The 24592-nt window shown below is 42.1% G+C and overlaps 1 protein-coding gene across 1 annotated transcript; it reads left to right on the top strand.

Annotated features, from left to right (window-relative positions):
• Positions 1–10378: 10378 nt before the first annotated feature.
• LOC126195744 (mucin-1-like) lies at positions 10379–11730 on the top strand. Its single transcript, XM_049934370.1, has 2 exons — positions 10379–10423; positions 10852–11730. The coding sequence occupies exons 1-2, from the start codon at positions 10379–10381 to the stop codon at positions 11728–11730; spliced, it is 924 nt and encodes a 307-aa protein (XP_049790327.1).
• Positions 11731–24592: the final 12862 nt, after the last annotated feature.

The following is a 24592-nucleotide window of genomic DNA, read 5'->3' as shown; positions in this document are numbered from 1 at the left end:
CATGCTGGAACTGCGCGACCGCTACGGTCTCAGGTTCGAATCCTGCCTCAGGAATGGGTGTGTATGATGTCCTTAGGTTACTTAGGTTTAAGTAGTTCTAAGTTTTAGGGGACTGATGACCTCAGATGTTAAGTCCCATTGTTGTCAGAGCCTCGTGCCGTCATCAGGAGTACACGAGTGTCCCTCGGCTCGGAAAGCCCATATAAACGATGTTTCTTTGAGTGGTTCGCACGCTGACACTTATTGATGGCACAGCATTGAAATCTACAGATCCTTGCGGAAGGGATGCATTTCTGTATCGTTGAACGCTTCTCTTCAGTCGTCGTCGGTCCCGTTCTTGCAGTATCTTTTCCCGGCCGCAGCGATGTCGGAGATTTGATGTTTTACCGGTTCCCTCATATTCACGGTACACTCACGAAATGGTTGTACCGAGAATTGCCCAATTCATCACTACCTGGAAGATACTATGTCCCATCGCTCGTGCGCCGACTGTAACACCACGTTCAGACACATTTACATCTTGATAACCTACCATAGCAGCAGTAGCCGATCTAGCAACTGCGCTAAATGTTTGTTGTATCATAAAGGCGTAGCCGACCGCCGCGCTGTATTCTGCCTGTTTACATATCTCTGTATTTGAATACGCAGTAAAGTGTCTTACAGCTTGGAGAGCGTGTGTCGACCACATGCCACTCCATACCAGCACTCAGTGACGCCTATGGGCTTAGGATGACACGGCGACCTGTCGGTATTGTTGGAACTTCGTGGCCTGTTCGAGCAGAGTTTGGTTTTCTAGTTTTTGTTTGAATACGCAAGTCTATACAAGTTTCTTTGTCGCTTCACTGTATCACAGATATTAACAACTAATCTAGATGTATAAAGTACATGTACACTAGCCACTGCGGATGAGGTCAGTTGCTTCATTTATTCACTCTGTGTGTGTGTGTGTGTGTGTGTGTGTTTGTAAGTACCTCAGACTCGTAATCAACATACAGTTCTTGTGTACATTAGTAATATCCATTAACATTACGATAAGCAAGTCATGCTTCGTCATACAGATAGATTTCATTTAATTCTCTTAGAGCAGCATATATATTCCAACACTGATTCTGCAAGTACTTTTCCGACTGTTAGATGGTTAGATGCAGAAATTTTCATATAGAACGCCGTTAAAAGCTAACTTAACTCGTGAATTGTTAGCAGATGATGTTTGATTTACGAATTGGTTATATATTTACTCTGTAAAACATGTAACCACGGATACGAAATTCCATTAGAACAAAATATGGGTTCCGCGGAAATAAGTCAATTGATGATACATTTAACCGGGCATACGAGTTAGTACACAATGTCAACCACAAGTTGCCCATCGAGCTTCACCTAACAGAGAAGTATGGGGGTGTATTGGTACATATTTGCGATAATGTCGCATACGCTGATGATATGTTGTTCAAACAAATTTCAGGCTTGCAGCCGGTCGTCGTTCAATACTTCGGTAACGATATCTCAACTGGGCACCTGCCAGTCATCTTCAGGTGAGCCGTCGCAGACTGGCGAAATCGTCCTCCGGTTCGCAATATATAGCGTACTGTAACTATTCGGCGCATGCGTCGAAAACTTGATAGTTGAACCACACTGCCTGCCGGCAGCGCCCTCGCTGGTGAAATAGCATAACTCAGTCGCCCTCTGCGTTGCTGTTTGCCACGGCCGTCGACGCACTCTGTCGTCTTCGATTCGAGCAAATCGTGGAGATGATGGAATTCCATGCACTGTCCAGCTGGTAGCCGCTGTCACGGTTTAACAGATTTTTCGCCAGTCGCATTTCTACGGATTCTTTAATAGTGGAGTCCCAGAAAGACGTTGCTGTGGACAAAATCATGGTTTTTCCATACTCCATTGAATGTCCAGTAGAAATACAATGTACAGCAACAGCGGACTTGCTTGGCTGCAAAAGGCAGGTGTAACGTTGATGTTCAGTGCAGGGTTCTTTCACGGTGCGTGTGGTTTGACCTATGTAAGCCATACCACAAGATACTGTCAGTCAACAGACGAGATCGGCCTGTACACTTTTATGCTCTAAGTGTCCCTTCACGTTTCCACTTCACTATCACATCGGAAACAGTGGACCTAGGGACGTTGAGGAGTGTGGAAATCACGTGTACAGACGTATGACTCAAGTGACACCCAATAACCTAACCACGTTCGAAGTCCGTAAAGCGCCCCATTCTGCTCTCTCACGATGTCTAATGACTACTGAGGTCGCTGATGTGGAGTACCTGTGAGTAGGTGGGGGCACAATGCACCTAATACGAAAAACGCATGTTTTTCAGGGTCTCAGGATACTTTTGATCACATAGTGCATGTTTTGTGGATCCGTAGTATATTTCGCGGCATGCACATGGTCACTGTCTCTCTCTCATAACGAACATAACCTTGTTACGTGACGCCAAAGAACTGTTCTCCTCAGACTAATAATGACTTACGGCAGAACGTCAGTGGAGACACTGTGCGTGGTACTCGGAACATACCCGAGTGACCTAACAATCTGTCAGCGAGCTTAGATACACTGCCTCAAGACAGGAAAAGTAGACAAAATAATGGAAATTACGGATCATGATTTAAGGGACAAGGAGCAGCTGGAGCAGTGACAAGTGAATGCGTGGCAGCGGAGTGGGTAGCCAGTGTTAACGGCTCTAGAATTTACTCTTTTTCCACAACGTCCGAGTTGAGCTGAAAATTCACCATGTACACCGCCGTCCAGCCATGATGCATTTCTTTTGTAGGATATGGCCAGTACCTAATGGACCTTAATGGAAGGTACACCTCGGTCAGGAAACAGAGTGCCCCTGTGGCTAACAATGAACTCCTAAACATAGCCTTCTGCTCTACGTACTACATATGCCAACCCGACAAATAAATACCACTACGAATCCATAAGACACAGACAAATGGCAACCTGTGAACGCAGCTACTGACACTACATCACGTACACTGTATGCCGAATTTATAGAAACAAGATCGTACAGGCGCACCAGACGGGCAGTTAACTAAGATAAGCCGGAACCATAAGAAGTAACACATACCCTGCGCTGCTCCACATTTATTTCAGCATATTAGGGGAGTATGTGATTAAGATAAACATAGGCACCAACGTGAAGGAATATCTGTCACTTATTTTCAATCTTTTTGCTTCTCGACAATGTTATAAAGACGGTTCATCAGAATTCTTGAGGGTAATTAATCGCCGGCTGATGTGGCCGAGCGGTTCTAGGCGCTTCAGTCTGGAACCTCACGACCGCTACGGTCGCCGGTTCGTATCCTGCCTAGGGCATGGATGTTTGTAATGTCCTTAGGTTAGTTAGGTGTAAGTAGTTCTACGTTCTAGTGGACTGATGACTACAGATGTTAAGTCCCATACTGCTCAGAGCCATTTGAACCATTTATGGTAATTAATCAGTTGTTTGCATTCATGTATAGTGACAAGCTGCTGATATCATTTTACGCACATTATTCTCACTACTGATCCAGCAGTTTCCTTAAGTATCTGCTGATTGTGCTATTATTATCCCTGCCCTGATCTCGGAGACAGGACACACTCACTAAGCGTCAGAAGTGTAACTCTCGCTGCCCAAATTACACCTTCAGCCGAACTCAAACTTTTTCACTGTCACCTGCACGCGGCGGACCATTAAACACTTACGTCTCCATGTTGGTATGACACAGCGTATCAGGAACAGAAGTAAGTGGATATTAATAAATGAAGGACACAGAACATAGACAACACTATACATGATTTAGGATAACGTGGTATTTAGAATAGTACAACAGCATTAACAGTTTTGTGGTCGTTAATCGCAATAAATATGTAAAACCTTCATTAATTGTATTTAGTATAGTAAATGTAATTATTATAACGATCTCGCAATCATTATACCTCCACTGACCTGTAAAATCTGTATTGCAGCACTCCTGACTCAACCATCACAGGTAACAATTAACAAACACGTACGGCAATGCGTACACAATGTCAATTTATATCGAGGAAACAGTTGCAGTAATACTAACAACTTAGCTAATAATTTACATTCGAAAACACGTGACACTGAACAAGTACACAGATCTTCCCGTATTGTGAATAGTATCTATAGTATGCAACTAAGTAGCTTTAGAAGAAATAGTTCGAACCAAAACTGCAAGACTCGAAGGCACGCCGAAGTCGCTGGCTCGGTTAGAGACATCATAGGTCGTCTCTTTCCCTTTCTCCGTAGTTGTTCTTTCCTATGACCTATATTTCTTTAACCTCCTTACGCATCTTAATAATTGATGTGAAATTCCCATCCTAGATTAATTTTATATTTATTTATTATATCCAAACCAAAATTATAAGCTACATTTTTATGTAAAATTGTAATCAAATGAAGTAATACCCAAACAAATTGAGAAACTGGGAGATATAAAGTGGTCTGCCTCATCGTGGCTTTGGGCGGGCTACATCGAGGGGAGACGGAAGCTACCACTACTTGCTGCTGCTCACGATGTGCATGAGATAAATAACATCAGGCTTCGTATGTTATTTCGGGGTGCACTCAGCCTCGTGATGCCAATTGAGGAGCTACTCTACCGAATAGTAGCGGCTCCGGTCATAGAAAACCATCATAACGACCGGGAGAGCGGTATGCTGACCACGTACCCCTCCTATCCGCATCCTCAAGTGAAGATGACACGGCGGTCGGATGGTCCCGATGGACCACTTGTGGCCTGAAGACGGAATGCTTTTTCGTATATTATAACGAATGAGTTGTAATAAAAGAAGGACGAGCTACATAACCGTAGGCAGCTGGTCACCCATCTGGCGTAACGGAGAAAAAACGTTAAAATTACCAGCTATCCGAACTGGAAGAAGTACTGTTGTTTAACCAGCGGTCCCGCATGTGAAGAGGAGGGGAGGTAGAAAGGTATCGTATTATGTCTCGGGTGTTCTGATGAGCAACTTCTGTCTCAGTACAGAGTACTGAAATTATCTACTTGAGATCGTTGCTGTATGTGTGAAATATAGTAATGTAGTGGGCGACAGAGGATAGAGAAGATGCACGCTAAAAAGAAAGAGCTTGGCTTTTACTTCTTCTTAAAGATATTACTAACAGGAAATATGATTTGGGGCTATTACTTAAATAGCAATCGAGGTACAAATTTTCTAGTGACGCATGAAAAATCAAAACTGTTTTCACCGCGGAAGAAAAGTAATTCCCTGGTGATACAATGTCAGTGCAGAGCTATGATAGCAGAGAAAATGATGTGCACTTCCCATTTTTTACCACAACACTTATGCATAATACTACTATTTAAGAATGTGGTCGCAGTGGTCCATTCCGTTAGTCTCTTGGTTCCCAGCACATATACCTTCCATGACCTTAAGTGATGACAATGAAACGCATGGTCATTGAGTTCATGTTATGAGCAGGTACGTAGCTACATTTACAGTTTTTCAGGAATGGTTTCCTAAAAGCTTAAATAAATCATCCAGTACCCCTTGCTTTGCGTACCTGAATATTGTGATCCGATCTACTTTCTTTTTTCTCTGCTCGCTGATAGTTGCATTTTCACGCGCTCTGTTATTATCTATGGTGCTGTGTTCTTTAATTTATCTTCGGAATTAAAATTCCGTTTGTTAACGCTGTAGAAGCTATTATGCACACAGACCGAGGGCTGTAACACAATATTTTTCGACTCCAATGCTCTCTATTTATTACACGAATCTATATAGAAACTTGGGATGAAATTTAACTTCCACTTCGAAGGTAAAACTGTACATCGGTGACTACTATAAGTTGCCGGTTCATGTACTTGTAACAGTAATTCTCCTTCGAGAACCTAACTCGTACGTTCGCTCGTCCATTACCCAACAAACGAGAAATCAAAATAGAGATAACAGGCAACAAACAGCGTATTACATTCTCCCTTTCAGCCGGTACTATTCATTTACGACGGTGAAACGCGGTATTCTGCAAGAATGCGGTATCGCCTATTCTATAACTAAAGCGATCCTACTATTTGTGCCATCATTTCGAGACTCTTCTTGTCTGTGAGAGGGCCGATCTGTACACATCCCCAAGGCGTAGAGCGTATTATCAGGGTATTAAGTATAATTCTAATTTATTCCTTTCTTATTTTAAATGTAATCTTTAGCAGTTTAGTCTGCGTAACAATCAGAAATTAACTGTTCCTCATTCCGTATGGCGTGATTTGCGACGATATTTGAGTTTCACGCAATACAGCATTCAATTGCAAACAAGACATTCTGATGGCACTAAACAACGTTTACAGATTTGTAAATTCGGTCTGTGCATTGATATGGAAGATAACAATGTCCTTTCAGGTTTAGTGTTCAGTGATGAGGGTAAATTTCATTCAACAAGAGAAGTGTAGCGACACAACGTAAGAATATGGGTACACAGAAACATAGACAAGCGTTATAGAGGCTCTCCGAAACTTCATGTGCTTTGTGCCGTTATTCGATAACACGATTACCGACCGTTCTTTTATCAGAGAAGAATATTACAGTAATTTTGTTACCTAAATACCGCGGATCGGGCTTTATTAGTATTTCATTTTCGAACATGACGGAGTACCACCTAAGTGGTACCATCATGTAAACTGTGAGAGCATTCCTCAGTAGTGAGCTGCCTCAAAGACTGACCGCCTTATGGGGGACGGGCATCCCATTGTATCACTGGAGTCAAAGATCGTCTCATCTCACGGTATATGATACTGCTTTTTTCCCTTTTTATGCGTAATGTTTAGTGTATGAAGACAGCCAGTGAAGTACTCTCTATTACGAGAAGGGAAAATATAGAAAACAGGCACAGTATTATATTTACCTACTTTAAGATATTTATTTAACATGACGTAACATTGTCTCACGCAACATTTGCTCATTATTGTCTCCCCTGAGCAAATATTCATCAAAACGTGTAAGCCTGTTTGTATCTATAAATTTGTAAATGTGAGCCGGTGGGTGGCAGTACCTTTCACATCGGAAACTCGTGAAACTGCTGGCGCCATCATTGTGAAATAGCAATTTCCTCCTCTGAGTTTATCTAGTCTTCTCATAGTCGCTTCCTATGTTATGTCTGAACATAAGCATTTGCACCAACATTCGAATTAATCTTACTCAATATTTCGCAACCCACATATATAAATTTCAGTTCAAAGAACATAGTACTCCCAACAGGAAAGAGTTAATTGCAGTTACTGTTCTAATATCAGTAGAGTGAACCGTTTTAATTCCTCTGGCTTCCCGAACACACGGCGTCGATCACACTCGGATAAGAATGAAATCAGCTTTCGTACTTGAGTAACCACAGCGACACTATAAGCTGAGCTCACAGGCAAACTGGCCGTAGGGTTCCCGTGTGACAGCGTACGTCTCTAGTAACAAGTTGCTAACATTTCGTATGACACTGACTTGTATGCAATTAGATACAAATACAGTATAAGACATCCAGGCTCCTCCTCTGTCGTTGACTACAGCTATTAATATCCTACTCTATAAAGGAATCTTTTAATAGCATAAGGCAATACATTACTACAAAAATTTACAAACGTATTTTCATTGGTCATGAATATGACTACTTAAAGTCACGTAAAAGTTGTTCTGTAGTTCAGTAGGTGAAAGAATGAAATTTTTCACGCACTATTCGCGAGTGGAACAGAGTTGGAGGGATCAGATAGTGATACCGAAAGTACCCTCCACCACACACCATTAGGTGGCTTGCAGAGTATGATGTAGATGTAGAGGTATATTCGGAAATTGCATTGGCATATTTGGTATTTGAAGCAATAATTTTTGCCTTTAGATATTTCACTCTTTAATTTACACATGTTCAAATGAGACACGATTATCAAAATGCTGTTGATATATGGACACTGAAATATTGTGTAGCAACTGTAAGACGCAGTCAGTTAACACTGCATGTATCCTCATCTGGGTCGTCTGTCAACAATGCAGTGTCGCTTGAAGCGATCTGTGCCGTTGCTCAGGAACATTGCGAGTTCGAATAGTTCTCGTGCGCTCTAGTATTGTCTCGAGGTGTTCTGAAAAAACCGTAACTTAACAGTTAACTTAAGGAAAAAAGTAGTAAAAGCTTCGTATTAACATCTGAGAAGAAGCCTAAACGTCCATTTTTCCAGCCGGACACCAGTTCTTCGGAACAGGTATGTAATAAGTGGTCCTTTCTGTCCTTGTCCGCCGATAGACAGACATCAATTTCCCACACTCAGGAACGAATTACAATAAGTAGTCCAAAATGACACATAAAACTGCTACAACTGCTAAGGAAATAGTACAAGATACACACAATAATACAAGACACACACGATATGCTTTCAGACAAAACAGTTGCTCATAGAGGTAGGCCTATACATCATACTCTTTTGAAAAACATAGATCGTACTTAGGATTCATTGTTTTCATAGCCGACTAGCGAATTTTGTATTAGTTTTGAAATAATTTTCTATTAAAATGTTAGACCATATTGGCTGTTCTCACCCTAACCCAATTTAGATGTTTCATTTATTAAATTATTGAGCGACTTGTTTCTGTGTATGAACAGTTATATTTAATATGTGTGTGTGCGTAATCCATATCTGCCACGGCACTCCTGGTTTAAAATGATCGTGAATATCATATATGTTTTTGAGTCGGTTTTACCGGCAATATTCGCTACAAACAATTTACGGTAAATTAAGGTTTTCCTGTTAAATACACGTTTGTTCGTGTGCTTCCGTTTTTAAGATTTAATCCTAAAAGAAATGCCGTTGCTGACATTCAGTGAATCCTCCGGTAGTTATACGGTTCCATGTCATCGTTTTCGCAGACCAGATTAGCTCAGACGTGTATGATTTTTAATATATTTAAGAGCACTTAACAATCTGATTCTCCTGCAGAATTAATCAAGGATTATCAAGCTATATCAAAATTTCATACATTTTTCCTGAACTGAGGTCTATCCACTAACTGTTTTTTCTTTCGAAACAAATGCGCGAGATAAATAGGTAGTAGGTGGTGGCACGAGGTACCTTCTTTAATGTAATCCCAGTTGAAGTTCACATGATACTGTTTCATGCTACGTAACAGAATAATTATCCATCGACCCATCTAACTGTGTAATTGGACTGGTACGTTACAACCGTTACTACTTTGCTTTATTGTCTACTCCAAGTGTGATGCCTTGAAAGAGCACCGCATTCATACACAATGTCAGACAATATTGATTGAGTTTCTTTCCAGCAGAAGATGTTTCGCCGGTTTCGCCGGTGGCTGCCCTGCTGTACCACTGGGGAGGGGAGAGAGGCAGACGACCCGCCGGAGGAGAAGACCGCCCCTGGCCACCCACTGGACAGCATGGAGGTGAGGGGCGCCGTGGTACCTGCCTTCTGAGAGGCATCAACGGAGCAGCCAACTTGATTTAAAAGCGCTATTTTCATCTATCACTATTAGGTATTTTGTGAAACCTTGGAAATCTTTCTTAGCTAGTGGCTGGGATAAAATGTGGTGTTCTGAATTACTGCTTCCTTCAGACTACGTTCTGAGCGTTACCTACTTTACTGTTATTTGTAAGAGGCAAGAAATGTCACTTTCTTCAGTTGCGGGATTCTCTGTTATCATGTTAAGTGGTTAGTCCTTATACATCGATGGGAATCAATAGTGGCACTCGCAGAAGGTGTCAAATGTATTTCTATATTACCAATCGAATAAGGAACTAATGACCAAGAGTATCAGTGGGAAATTATGAGGAAAACATAAGTGTGACATGTTATATAGTGGCTTTATTCTAATTAGCGTAAACATTATGCCCATTGTGTATCTCAACACTGAAACCTCCCTCGTGGGATTGGGAATACGTGGTGAGCTAATAAAGGTATGCAAACGGAGCAGAAATAAATGAAGAATCTTTATAGCGACGATACGGGTCGATAATGCGGAAATGCACTGACTCCAGCGTCTCTGAAAACGGGTAGTATGCTGTGTCAGCTGCTTAGGGACAATCATTGGTAAATGGTTAACTTGTTTGGATGTCGTGAGCTATGAACGGAGGTTGAATGGCGGTTAAACCTGCAGTAGCCGATAAGACCTTCGATGTCCTCTCCTCATCACGGTACGTAATGGTCGGAATCATTTGCGGACTGTAGAGCAGCATTGGAGGATACCTGTGGCAGATATGACGACAGAGCAGATTGCTGGTACAGGCACAAAGTCCTAATCCCCTATATCCATAACCTCTTGTGTATTGTATTCTTGAGGAGGCCCAACACCATATTAAATATTCGGACATATTATTTTGGATCGTCAGTATAAGCTTGTAGGACACAGACCACCATGAAACCCAGCGAGGTGGATATGCGCATCCTCGCGTCTCTTCTCGTAAGTGCAGAAGTGAACTTACAGGCATGGTCCATATCGAGTGATTGGGAGACATCACAACGTCATGTTGTGAATGAGACTGTATCATTGTGTGGAACGTCGAGCAGTGATAGTCTTTTGCTAATGTATAGATTACTATTCATAATAACGTGCTCTTAAAGATCCAACACGGACAAAGAAAATGCACGAGAATAACTTAGACACCAATATAATCTCACAGTATTTATAATGTCACTATATTGACAGATAAATAATTCGTACTTTCATTCGATTTAAATATGTACAGAATAGATGTACCAAAAGAACTGGCAACATTTAATTTTACTTTAATGATCTAAATTATTGTGAATTGATCTTCTCTCAATTTGTATCACATGTAACACACTTAGCATCATCTTAACATCACCCATTACATCTTCTTCTCACAGGAGCCAGCATTAGCAACAACAGCGGCGTCACCAGCCACGTCGCCCACTGCAACACTGCAGGTATCGCCAGCCACGTTGCCGGACACAGGAGGAGAGCCAGCAGAAGCCACAAGAGAAGAGGCGTCTCCACCTGCGTCACCATCCACAGTACCAGTTGAACGACCAGCTGCGCCACAAGTGGCTGCACCAGCCGCGTCACCAGCCACAACAGGCGTGGCCAAGGAGGCCACAACACAACTGGAGTCTCCAGCCGTATTGCCATCCACAACACAACTTGAACCAGCAGCTGCTACACACTTGGCATCTCCCGCCACGTCCCCATCTACAACACATGTCTCATCAGGAATGACACAAGTGACGTCAGCACCTACAATTCAAGTGGCGTTGCCACACACAACAAGAGCAATGCTTCCAGCCTCATCGCCAGGCATAACAGAAGTTACATCACCAGCAGCCCATCTAACCTCAAAACGTGTAGCCTCATTACCTTTAGAGCAGTTGGTGTCCAAAGCATCACCGTCAGCCTCCTCACAAATAGCATCCGCCATCCCCATTGCCTGCTACAGCATGCATCCTATCACCAGTCCTGTTGCCAGGTACAACACTCATCAAGTAACCAGTCCTGTTGCCAGATACAGCACACTCTGTGTCACCAGTCCTGCAGCTGGATACAACACACATCCTGTCACCAGTCCTGCTGTCGGATTCAGCACACGCAGTGTCACCAGTCCTGCTGCCGGATTCAGCACACGCAGTGTCACCAGTCCTGCTGCCCGATTCAGCACACGCTGTGTCACCAGTCCTGCTGCCAGATACAACACGCGTTCTGTCACCAGTCCTGCTGCCAGCTTCAACATGACTCGTGTCGCAAGATTCTGAATTACAGTGAAATATATCATTTGTTCTTATTACACTTTTGATTAAATAAAAACGAAATTTTATGTGTTATATACTGTGTCTATTTCTAACTATGCTGATGTATGCGTGTCTCTACACATGTGGGTGGATACATTTTAATGTAATCTGTAATACATAAGCTTATAGCCCCCTAGTACTTCAAAATCCATCGCAAGTAATTTTCCATTTGCCAATTTTTCTGCAGTGTTAGTTGACAAGAAAAGAAAACTTTGTTGTTTAGAAGGGAAAGGAATGAATGGAGTATTATGATTACTGTACAAAGAGATAAAGATCTCTTTTCTGGCTATGATTGTGCTGAGATGTTGGAAAGTGGAGCACAGGATTACAGTTTTCACAGATCGATCACGTTTTGAATGAAATTTAAACTCAAACAATCTTGGTGTGCTTAGATTAGATACTTGGTAGCAGCTTGTTTTGCTTTGGAGTTACTCGTAAGTATATCAACAGACTCATTCCTCCCACACACAGTTTTGTTGAGCAAGATTCTGTGGGTGTCACCTGCAGAATTTGACGAGTGCTGCATACTTGCATCAAAACAACCAAAACGTCCGCAGTTGTACAGGAACTTTATTCTGCGGACGCCCAACACACTTAATAGAATACACTAGGAAGAACTGATATGAGAGAGTTCGATTAATGCTGTTTAGAACGGGTGGCATCAGACAGAGTTCAAAGATCTGATAACACATTTTCTGTGCTCATATGGTCATGCTGATATCGCAGTTAGATCTAAACAATTGTGCATGTGAATCCACAAATCCTTCTTCCTGCACGTTAAAATTCTAAATAATACATATCGTAAAAAGTATCAGCCACTGAAAGTACACATTACTGGGTCTACTCGCTACAATTTCGTATATAGAGCAGACAGTAAATGATGTACCTACCTACAAACTTCCAGTGGCCGGTCCCTCGTTGTCCGTTCCTGAGATGCTGCGCATACTGCTTGATGAGAAATGTAGGGATTCAGTAACGCTTTCGTTACCACCATTTTGTCGTACTCCAACAGTATATTGATAACATTTTTTTTACTTCTTTACTGGTACATGTAATGTTGTCAATCACGCTATTGCTTTCGTGTACGAAACTACTATCCCATTATTAGGAACAATGTTTCCACTTGACGCCTTCCTGATTCCCAAATTTAATGTTTAATCAGCTATTTAACATATATACTCTCGAATTTAAGTATCGATAAGGCAAGTCGAACATTTTGCACAAAAAAATAGAAACTCTTCTACAGTGGCTCCTTTCGTAGTGGTACACAGTAGAGTGTCTGCACATCAGAAGTGCAATGTACGCCCCATCCAAGAAAATCATGTTAGTTAAAAACTGGAGAGAGTAAGTCAAGCTGTGAGTTAAAACTCAGGCATGCGCTTAAATTAATCGTTAGCAGAAGTGATCAGCTGTTATATGAAGAAACCTCCGTGGCCTTGGTGTAGGATAAATGAATGCTGAACGGATTCCATTGCTCCAGCCCCCGCACTGAACCGGTACTCACATTACGTACAACCACAACTGAACCACAAACGAAACAGAGACTCATTGACTATTTCTTACGGGTAAACGACTGACGCCACTGAAAAATTCTGTCTGAAGTACCGTCAATAAAGGCATCAGATCAGCAGGGTCTACTGAAGCACGGGATACAACCCGTCAGCTTTCACCAATGACTTCCTAGGTAGCTCATAGATAATAATGTCTTTACTTCCAACCATAGATAATAAATCGGTTGTCTGCTGCGGATAAGCGACATCATTGTACATTTGAAAAACTGAATGTTGTTTTAAAAGAACTAGATATTCGCAAAATTTCTTTCGTTTGCATCGATTTCAGCAATTGGTATTTTGCTATTCATTCGGTACTTAATTTCATTCTTAGTGAGTTTGAGATAGTTTGAACCAATTGTTTTTTGTTTTATGAGAATTTTTTCTTTTTCGTTTTAGTTTGTAGGTATGTATTTATCTATTCCAATGAACCTGGATGGTTTAAAGGAGGCTATGGGCTTAGAAATGATGGCCATGACTCGATTTTTACAAATGTATGTTCCTGTTGCCGGTTAAGTTCCATGTCGTGAGTGCGACGAACATATGCCCCTGACAAGTATGTTCGCTCGCCGTACTCACGACTTATTCGTACGGCGCTGCATCAAAGATTGGTTGTGGCTGTCCAATAGACGAGGAACATGGATCGAGGAATCTAAGCTCGCGTTGAGCGATATTGTTGGTGTATGAGGTATTCAGTGTGGCTGTGCGTGCATGAATGTCGTGTGAGTGAGCGTACAGATGTAGACTGGTACTCTTTTCGTAGGGAAGTTTGTAGGGAATATTTAAAGTACAGGGGGCCGTTGGGTGGCCGGGTGTAATAGTCGAAATCGACGTGTCGCATTTTGGCAAAAGGAAGTACAACAGGGGTAACGTCCTGTAGGATTATGGGTTTGGGGGGCTGTAGTTTGAAGTCAAGATGTGACGAAGTAGTTATTAAAGTAGTTCCCAATCGAAGGAAGGAAGTTTTGGTTACATTACCTGATAATCATGTTGTAGAGGGTTCCGTAGTGATTTCAGATGGTTTTCCTTCATTTAGGGATTTGAGGAATAGGGGTTATCAACATCATGTTGTTAATCACAATACTGAATTCCGATCTTTATCCACCGGTTTACTGAAGAGCAGGATACAAATGTTATGTATGGCTCTATTTTTCGTCTTCCGTAGCACTAGTATCCTATACTTCAATTGATATACGTGGGTCAATTGAAGTACAGAATACGCATGTTATAATATCGTTATCTCCTATTCGCTAGTACTACTTTTCTGTTCTTCAAATGTTCAAATGGCTCTAAGCACTATGGGACTTATCATCTTAGGTCATCAGTCCTTAGTCTTAGAACTACTTAAACCTAACCAAGTATCCCATACTTCTATATATATATATATATATATATATATATATATATATATATATATATATATGTGTGTGTGTGTGTGTGTGTGTGTGTGTGTGTGTGTGTGTGTGTGTCAATGGGATACAAATAATATGTACGTAGATCTTTCCGCCGTCGGTAGCACTACTAACTATGTAAGAACAGACTATTTGTGATTTGTGGTAGCGGAGGCGAAAGAATGAAAGAATCAACACATATACAATTTGTGTCCCGTACTTCAGGTGATCTATATAGTTCAACTTAACAACAGAGTACTAATACTAACGAAAACGAAGAAATCGACGTACGTTAAATTTGTATCCCGTTCTCCAGTTAACCTATACAGCTCGACTGAAGTTCGAGATACAACTCATTATGTGACTTGAGGTATTCTATACTACCGCTACATCTATCCTTTTGTTTCACTTTATTTTCCACAGAAGTACTAGGACACAAACAAGCGATATCCTTAACATTATGGTCGAAGTATTATTCGCCTTGATACATGTCTACCACATTTTTTCTCTTCTGTATTCCCTTGTTTCTGAACACTCTTCTCAGCTGTTACATCTTTTTAATAAATGATCTCTGGCAAATTCTGACGTCATTGGGCAAAGCCGACGAGCTGTATCTTGTTCTTCAGTAGATCCGATGAGCATCATCTGGGAATTATCTCATCACAGTCCAAATGATGAAGCTTATTACTGACCCATTGCTGCCCGCTGTAACACATTATTTCAACCAAGTGTTTTCGCTAAGATTTGGATACAGGGACTAGTTAAGGCCTTACTAAAAAAGACATTTACACAGAAACCTCTGATTTCTGACCTATTTCCATTCTTGGTGTAATGTGTAAGGCGTTAGAACGTGCAGGCTACGTCCAGGTAACAAACTACCCAACTACAAACAATCTTCTAGACCAACACCAATCAGGTTTCCGCATACATTGCAGGTCAGCGTTTTCCTTCAAAGAGATGCACGAGAGACAGCTTTCATGTGATTGTTACTCTTTAGAAAAGCTTTGGCACTGCTGTGATATTTTATCTTTCCAAAATTAGAAGCCTAAATTTCTTGACAAATGTAAGGCAATGGTTTCGCTCATACCTGACATCTCGCCAGCAATGCTTCATATTCGTTATCATAAAATCACAATGGAGGAGGGTACTATCAGGCGTTACCCAGTGTTCGGTATTAGGTCCAATATTCTCATCAGCTTTGTGTTCAGTTTTATGCTACTGCAAATACCGCATCTACGTTGATGGTCTCCAGTTGTACCTAAGTGCAAAAAGCAATAAAAACCTATAGACAATCTCAACACCGACCAGTATGCGCATTTAAAATGGGAACAGGATATAAGGTTAAATCTCAACCCTTCCAAAACTCAAGAGGTACTTGTTGCCCGTTCTAGGTTCGTTAGTCCGAAATATCGGTAGTCCCTGCCATCTTAAACAGTAAATGGGAGAAATTCCAACTTGTCGCATTCAGCGAAGTGTCTTGGAGTAATAAGAGTTGAAAATCTAAATTGGACTGAGCACATAACTGCAATGTACTTGAAGTTATTAGCATCTTTTTGTGCCCCACAAAAATATAAGGAGCTCTTCCTTTATGACCTCGAAATGATTACAGGGATGTTATCCTGCAAGGATTTCTCAGAAATGCTCACAGGCCTCGAACTGCTTATTAATACCTGTGTTCGTTATATCTGTGATGTTCGACTGTTTGATAATATTTAACTGTCATATGCACAGCTGCATGCAGACGGGAGTAGGGAGACAGAGGGGGTGCTACCCCAGAGAACCGTTATCCAAGGTGGTAGTGATGACTTCATCCAAGATGGCGACCGTGACAGCTGATGGCACAAGTACCATTATCCACGACGGCGGCTTAAGGCCAGAAGTTTGAGTATAGGCAGGAAGATAGGTCAATTGGGCTACCTCCACTTACCTAATGACACCCCCGCCCCCAGAAAATAGCGGGTAGTTCAAATTCTATCAGTACAATGCAACACACCACGCCTACCTCTACTAACCTAAGGAAATGGCGGGAAAATAGGTTACTTGCGGTACCTCCACTAACATAAGTCATCTGACCGCCACCTCATCCTAGGAATTCGCAGGAAAAGGAATAAGATAGCCATAGGTCTTTATTTTGCTTGCAGTCTTTATTTAAACTATTAGAGGCAGTACCGCAATGAAGTGTGTTCACTATGAGATGCAGAGTCCAACTGACCTAGTACGCAGTACCACCACAAGAGGGTTCTGCATACCTTCAGTGATGTAATCGAATATGGTAGTCTGAGGTAGGGAAATATGGCAGGAAAAGGACTCAGCCTGTGCTGGACATATGCCCATATTCAAACAATTAGAGGCATTACCACAGTGAAGAGCGTTCACCATGAGGCTTGGAGTCCAAATGACCTAGTACGTAGTACTGCCCCCAGAAGGCGCTGTCATCCCTGCTCTGATGAGCTTGGGTTCGCAATACAGAGTCGCCAGACCTGAAAATACTGGTAATTAGTGCAGTACACTAATGTACAGACACGCAAAACAACTCTTAAATTACGGAAATAATGCAGCACAAAGCATACAGAGCTGTAAAATGCACCTAAATCACCGAAATAATGCAGTTCACTGAATAGCAGTCACGAAAACAACTCCCAAATTATCAAAATAACGCATGTAATACGCTCTGCAGTCATACTCACTACTCGTAAACTGTCTAAATAAAGCATAGCATAACCTAAAAATCTTCTTGCAAAATAAAGCAACAGACACACAATCAATGCGAACACGCACCAGCCATTGCCCCCTGACCACTTGACGGCACAGGATGCTATCGCTCACACTCCCAGAATTCGGGATGCACCGGCAGCCCCCACGAAGTGATGATGCGACTGTCAGCTGCTGAGGCCATTTGGGTCCCACAAGCACGAGGCGGCATATCCATATCATATTTGAAACCTTAGAAATTCTTCTCGAAATACGTGTTCACCTAGCCACCACTGATGGTACGACAGGAAGGGGGAGAAGACCTACTTGCAGAGTTGAAACGTCCCCTTAGAAAAATTATACATGACTGTGCTTAAACTGACACACAATATTTTTATTAAGCTCTATTTAGCAAAAGAAAAATATTTGGGTCATATTATCAGTAAGGACAGAGTACGAACAGATGCGAGGTGGGTACAGGCTGTAAGGGATTTTCGGGAACCGTAAACAGTTAAGTAAGTGCAATCATTCATCGGAATTTGCAATTTCTATCGAAAGTTCGTGAAGCGTTTTGCAGATTTAGCGCAGCCATTGCCGCGACTCTTACGAAAGGGTGTGAAACTTGAGTGGACAGGAGAGTGTCAGAAAGCGTTTGACAAACTGAAAGAAGTGTTAACACCCAGTCCGGTTCTTGTGTTTCCAGATTTTGAAAAGGAGTTTATACTAGCAAGCTATGCATCGAATCAAGCATTAAGGTGTGTTCTTAGCAATGAAATAGATGGGAAAGAACATCCTATAGCCTATGCGACTAGGCAGTTGAATGCAGCAGAGAAGAATTACTCAACAACAGAGAGGGAGATGCTTAGCGTAATCTATGGAATCAAATATTTTAAATGTTATTTATATGGGAGAAGATTTTGGGTAGTGACAGATAATGCTGCGTTGAAGTGGTTGTTGGGGTTGAAGGATCCATCCACTAGACTCGCTAGATGGGCTGTGAGGCTTAGTGAATTCGACTACGAATTGGTGCACAAACCTGGGAAGAAGCACGGTAATGCGGCTGCACTGAGCAGAAAGGTGACAAAAATAGAAGTCATAGGTTATGAACTGGCGGTATGGCAAGAATTACATGACGTGAACAATGATTGTAAATTGTATCGGACACAGCCACAATTTCATATGTGCCACTCTCTTCTGTGCAGGGAAACGAAGATAGGGCCAGGGGTAGTAGTGCGAGCGAAGCTGAGGGATGAGGTTTTGGAGGAAGCACATGATCACATGTTATTCTGTCATGGAGGATGTAGAGCGACGAATAGGAGAGTGGTGGAGAGGTATTGGTGGGGAGGTGTGGATCAGTATGTCAAGAATTGTATACCACGTGCGCAGAGAGCAGATTTGAGTGGGAAACAGATACAGCTACAACGATTACCGGAAGCAACATGTCCATTCTCTTTGCTCGGGATTGATGTCTTAGGACCTTTTATGACCTTTTAGGCTATGCCGAATCAACAGGCAATGGTCGCGCAAGCGTTAGTAAACAACTGGATTTTGAAGTTTGGTGTACCAGAGGCAAGAAGGAGGCACAAACTGCATGTCGGATTTAATGATGGAGCTGTGTAAACTGTTGAACGTAAAGAAGTGAGGACGAGGGCGTTGCATCCTCAGGCCAACGGTAGCACAGAACGGGTACACAGAACGTCGGGAAGATGCTGAGTTTTTGTGTAGATTCTCATCACCATCAGTGGGACGAGTATTTGAAGCATATTGTATGCGCATGCAATGGAGAAGTCCGAACAAATACCGGTTTGGCTCCATATGAGGTAGCATACGGGCGAAAAATGCCGTCACCGTTTGTTTTAGTGAAGCTACAGAAGAGAAGGACCGGTGAATCTGTACGTCAGTTCGCGAGAACAATTCGGGATGTTTGGAAACGGGTACAAAAGGAGAATAGAAAGGCTTTGGAAAGGCAGGAAGACGCAGTAAAGCGGAAACGAAGTTAACCGCAGTATAAAGTGGGGCAATGGGTAATGCTGCGCAGCCTCTATACGCAAAAATGGAAAATGACGAAGTTCCTCACGAGGTATCAAGGACTATATCAAGTTGTTGAAACCACATCTCCCGTTAATGTTAACTTCAGCTTTCAACGAGAGGAAGGAGGAAGGAGAGAGTGAAGAGACGTGTTCAGAGCAGAGAAAACCAGGAAGATAGAGTACAGCATGAAGTACCATATGCTTTGCGATCCTGGAAGTAGTACAGTACTTGTGGTTTTTTTGTTTTTTTTTGTTTTTTGTTTTGTTTTTGTTTTTGTGTCATGTATCATTGGGTTGCGTAGATGAAGTAGGCATTCTGCTTTCGTATATGTGTTTTCTAGTATTGTGAACCTGCTGAGGCAGCAGTCGTTTTGAAGAGGGGGGATGGTTGATGGTGTGATCCCTGTCCTTAGGTCACTGGAAAGGGAAGTGTAGCGCCTGACGTATGTGGAGTGTTGTTGGAGGAGAAATCATACGTAGTTCTGTACAAATAAATGCGTTGGAATGAATTTTGCGGGATAGAAGTAAAAAATATGTGTTGAGCGATGTCAGAGCCATACGATTTCTTGTTTAAATTTTTAGTTATCGATAGTGCTGCGTCAGGGAAGTCGTGTTTATTGCACCATTTCATATAATGTAAATTTAAGGATGAAAGTAGTCACACAATCGGTGTTGAGCTTGGATAAAAAATAGTGAATGTTGGAAGAAAAACTGTGAGACTACAAATATGGGACACGTGCGCGGTGCACCTATTATTAGCCAGGGGAAAGGAACAGACTGTCCAAGGGACATCAAGGTGCCAAAAGTGAGTTTGCAATGGGTCCACTGTTCACATCCGATGACAGTTCAGAAATTATGCTGTGCCTGCATCAGCCAAGCCATGTATAAAATGATTGTTAGTTTTGGGGAATACCTCTTAGAAGGAAACATATAGCAGCAGCCTCCAACATGTGAAAATTACAAGTCATTCCGCCACTAATTCTGTAAACAGCACAATGTCAGGCAGATGTATACATGGAGATTGCAGTGCCTCACAAACACCTATCGCTAACTTAGAGATATCTTAGTTATAAAGCTAAGGTGTCGATTTTACACCCAAGATGCGACAGGTGGATCACATAAATCATACTTTAGAGGAATTTGTCACTTTTCATCACAGATGAGATGGAAGTCCTCTTATGACCGACAGATTTACCATCAACAACTGCAAGTAGACAGTGCTTTATATCATTCAGAACACGTGGCTGTGTACGAGTCGAACGCGGAGCTATGTAAAGCGACTGATGAATCCTGAAAGAACAGTGGAAAACTTGCCCAGCAGCAAATTTTCCCTTTCTATAATGCATCATCAGTCTACCATTAAATCGTACCTCGCTACAGCTTTACGTCAATTAATCACCCCGTCCAATCTCTGTTATCATTTAATGCACATGCTTATAAGTTTAGAGGTGGGTGGTTGTCTGTCTTTCTGAAAGCGCCATATCGTAGGCAACTCGCGTATATCACTGGCACCTCAACGTACATAAAGTATATGTTGTCTCGACGGAAAAAAAAAATTATTGACTGCTTCCCTGATTCCCTTCGCTTCCATGTTGACATTTTCTCGGATTCCTCTTGCTGCCATATACTTGCTTCAATGTACAAACTGTTCTCAAGCAACCAAAACATATGCAAGTATTTCCTCAATTTTCCCGCTTTTCGGTGTACATTCGGTCAAATTGTACCTATTCCCCCGCCACTTTCCGAAATTCTATCAATTTTAAGTCAGTTCTACCCATGCCATAAACTCTCGTTCTGTGTTCTAAAATTGCTTGTAAATCAAGTACAGCTGCAAACACCTAGCCAAAATGCATTGATTGGGAGGCGTCGTTTTCTGTACATCTCTGTATATGCATGTGTCGTGGATTTCTCACATCACAACACTTTCAAATCTGTTACTATACATCGACAAGCAGTGCTTATCTCCTCTAAATGGGCGCATCTCGAGAAATCTTGTGCACTTTAATGGGCGAGGACTCGGCAAGCTCCATTCATTCACAAGACGTGGAATATAGCGGTCTTCTTCTGGTCGGTTGCAAATGAAACTGGCAATGGTGCTGCAGGTCTGGTTGGTCAATGGCCGTGTGAGGGGGTGCCTTTCAGTCTCCAATTTTACCCTAAGACTCCGAGAATGCTCTGAGATTCCCATCAGCATAGAGATAGATCGTAAACTAATCGCTATAAACGAGGTTTTAGAAATACGTAGAGCTTTGTCTGATATACTTTGATGATGTATGTGTTCGAGAATTAACAATGAATAGACTTAGAGGACAGTCATCAATCTACATTCGCAATGACGCTCACAAATTGGAGAACGGGTGGTTTAGCCATGATACTGAAACTGGGAAACATGCTGTCACATCATTAATTGGTGTTGAAACTACTGTAAAATTGCTAAAATTGGCCCGCATCTCGTGGTCGTGCGGTAGCGTTCTCGCTTCCCACGCCCGGGTTCCCGGGTTCGAATCTCGGCGGGGTCAGGGATTTTCTCTGCCTCGTGATGGCTGGGTGTTGTGTGCTGTCCTTAGGTTAGTTAAGTTTAAGTAGTTCTAAGTTATAGGGGACTTATGACCACAGCAGTTGAGTCCCATAGTGCTCAGAGCCATTTGAACCAATTTTGCTAAAATTGTTCACACTATCAACTATAATGCTTATTATTTCAGTACATCGACGGCGTCTTTTCCATCCCATCCGTCCTCTGACATGCTGTTGGTTACCACATAGTGATTAACTGACATCGCTTGTTTGAGTTTGAGCAAGAGATTTGTGGAGGGGTGACACGTTCTGGGGGTGGCTAGCACAGTGATCGCGTACAGAACCGCAATATGAGGAATCAGCAGAAATGGAATGCAGAGCCATCAGCTACTCCATCTCTGTGACAGATGAGTTCAAATGTAGAGCTCGTGAATCACCTTCAGACTGCAGTTTGGAAACCCCCCACAACGCCACAAAACTCTTCCAATTTCCTTATGTTGTAATACACATTTGGTGGAAATCATACAGTGTGTGTGTTGTGTTATGGTAACAGCGGTAACAACATGATTTACACCGTGCGACGTCTAGTTTCCTGCGAGAGGTCGTGGATCAGAAAGTGTTAATGTCAGTTTAGAACCTGACACATACCTCGAAGTTGTGGTAGAAAAACAAAATGTTTGGCTGTATACAAAGCCTGTTAGAGGAGAAAACAATAATGTTTAAACAACGAGAAAGGGTCACACGGCGCTTCTCTTGAGACGTACAATATAGTCTGCGGGATATGGTCATTCTCCTAGAGCACATGTGATGAAGCTTTAAACTGGTCTGTGCAGTTGATCAATGCCTGTATATTTAATAGGATTGTCACATGTGCTCGATGCCTCCAGCATGCAGTATTTGTTTTCGACATAAGGGAGGAGAGAGATGCGGTAAAAATCTTATCGATTTCTCTGTCGGATAAAGTTACTGGAGCTTTTATAGTTCCCAATTTTTCTCTGTTAGAAGGTACATACTAACGAAGATAGCATTTTGGGAAGATAGATGAGAATGGATGTTTATCTTCAGTACTTGCATATAGCGTGGGGACGCACCACAGTGCAGTAGCAAAAATCCTTGTCCTTCTCCCAGTTCCCGTTTCCATCGAATGGTCAAAACACAGTCCTGTCACAGAACGCAGCTTAGCCTGTTTCGACATGGGTTGCAGAAGGTGGTAGATATATTTACCTCCGACTCCTGGCAGTCCGACTTGAAATGGACCGATCACATGTGTAAAGCTGGTGAAATGGCGGCAGCTGCAAGGTGAATGAGAGATATCTAATACGAGGGTGGAATTTTACTGTAGCAGATACCTTCGAGAAAGGTGACTCGTTTCGAGATACGAGAGTGCCAGAAATATGATTGACAAGTGACTTTAATCAATAAAGGACTTCTCCATAGGATCCAACACAGGTATGTGCGTGAATGGGAGGACTTGATTCCAAATCCCAGACAGAAATTCTAGCGGACAGCGTAGCACTAGAGATCTGAACAGCTAGTGTAAGTGTCTTACGACTTCAATCAGCACATCATCCACTGTTTGTGATCCTTCTCAATCAAGCATTGCCTATAGCCCAGTCGATGTATCACCGATCGTGTGACATGGCATCGAGACAGAATGCATTACAAATACCGGAGAAATATCTAGCGGCGGTGGAGTGAGAGAGTCGCAAATACCACATTCATCAGCTGAATCACTTTTTTAATTGTGTAACATTGTTACAAGGTAGCACCATCGGCGACATGTAAGCGCACTGTTGGTTCAAATGGCTCTGAGCACTATGGGACTTAACATCTGAGGTCATCAGTCCCCTAGAACTTAGAACTACTTAAACCTAACTAACCTAAGGACATCACACACATCCATGCCCGAGGCAGGATTCGAACCTGCGACCGTAGCGGTCGCGCGGTTTCAGACTCAAGCGCCTTCTAGCCACACTGGCCGGTAAGCGCATTGTTGGTCTGATACAATATACTCCAGCGAACACTTTTAAATTACGTGTTTTGGTATTTGTCTGGACAAAAAACCACCTTATTCACAGGTGATGTCGTACCTCGATTTGTAAAGCGGTTATAGTTTTTAACATGGATACTTGTGTGCACTTGTAGAACCAAGACCGCTTGTGATGGTAATATGATTGTATTTTATAACACTGCGCTGTTTGTAAGACGATTACGCCCATCTTTCTAGGACACTGTCGTACCATTCACAAGAAAACTTATTAGACATGTCTACCCATCCTTGATTTTCGGTCAGTATTATTTCGTGTCGCTGGAAATCAGTTGTTGACGTAGTATTAAAGTTAGTAGTAGAGGATATTGATACGTTCGCCTTGAGCATCAGAATTGTAAAGTATGTGTTTGGGTTCAGGCATGTGCAAAATACATGACTATGACCAGTCGTAAGGAAGGTGTTTATTTCAAGTAGAATACCGTGACGGCGAAGGGAGGTGTGTGTCAAGTCATAAGAATTGTACAGATATTTCTATTTCCAGAGCCATAGCCGTCAGCAGGATGTTTTTCCGGTACTTCCCTCACTGTCGAATGTCATTCAACTGAAACCACAATACTAACATTTAACTGTAAGTATAACGATGAAATATATATGTGACCG

Source organism: Schistocerca nitens, chromosome 7, assembly GCF_023898315.1.
Source record: "Schistocerca nitens isolate TAMUIC-IGC-003100 chromosome 7, iqSchNite1.1, whole genome shotgun sequence".
NCBI classification, from domain to species: Eukaryota; Metazoa; Arthropoda; class Insecta; order Orthoptera; family Acrididae; genus Schistocerca; species Schistocerca nitens.
Note: the sequence above shows the minus strand (reverse complement) of the source record. Positions and strands in the feature narration are given on the sequence as shown.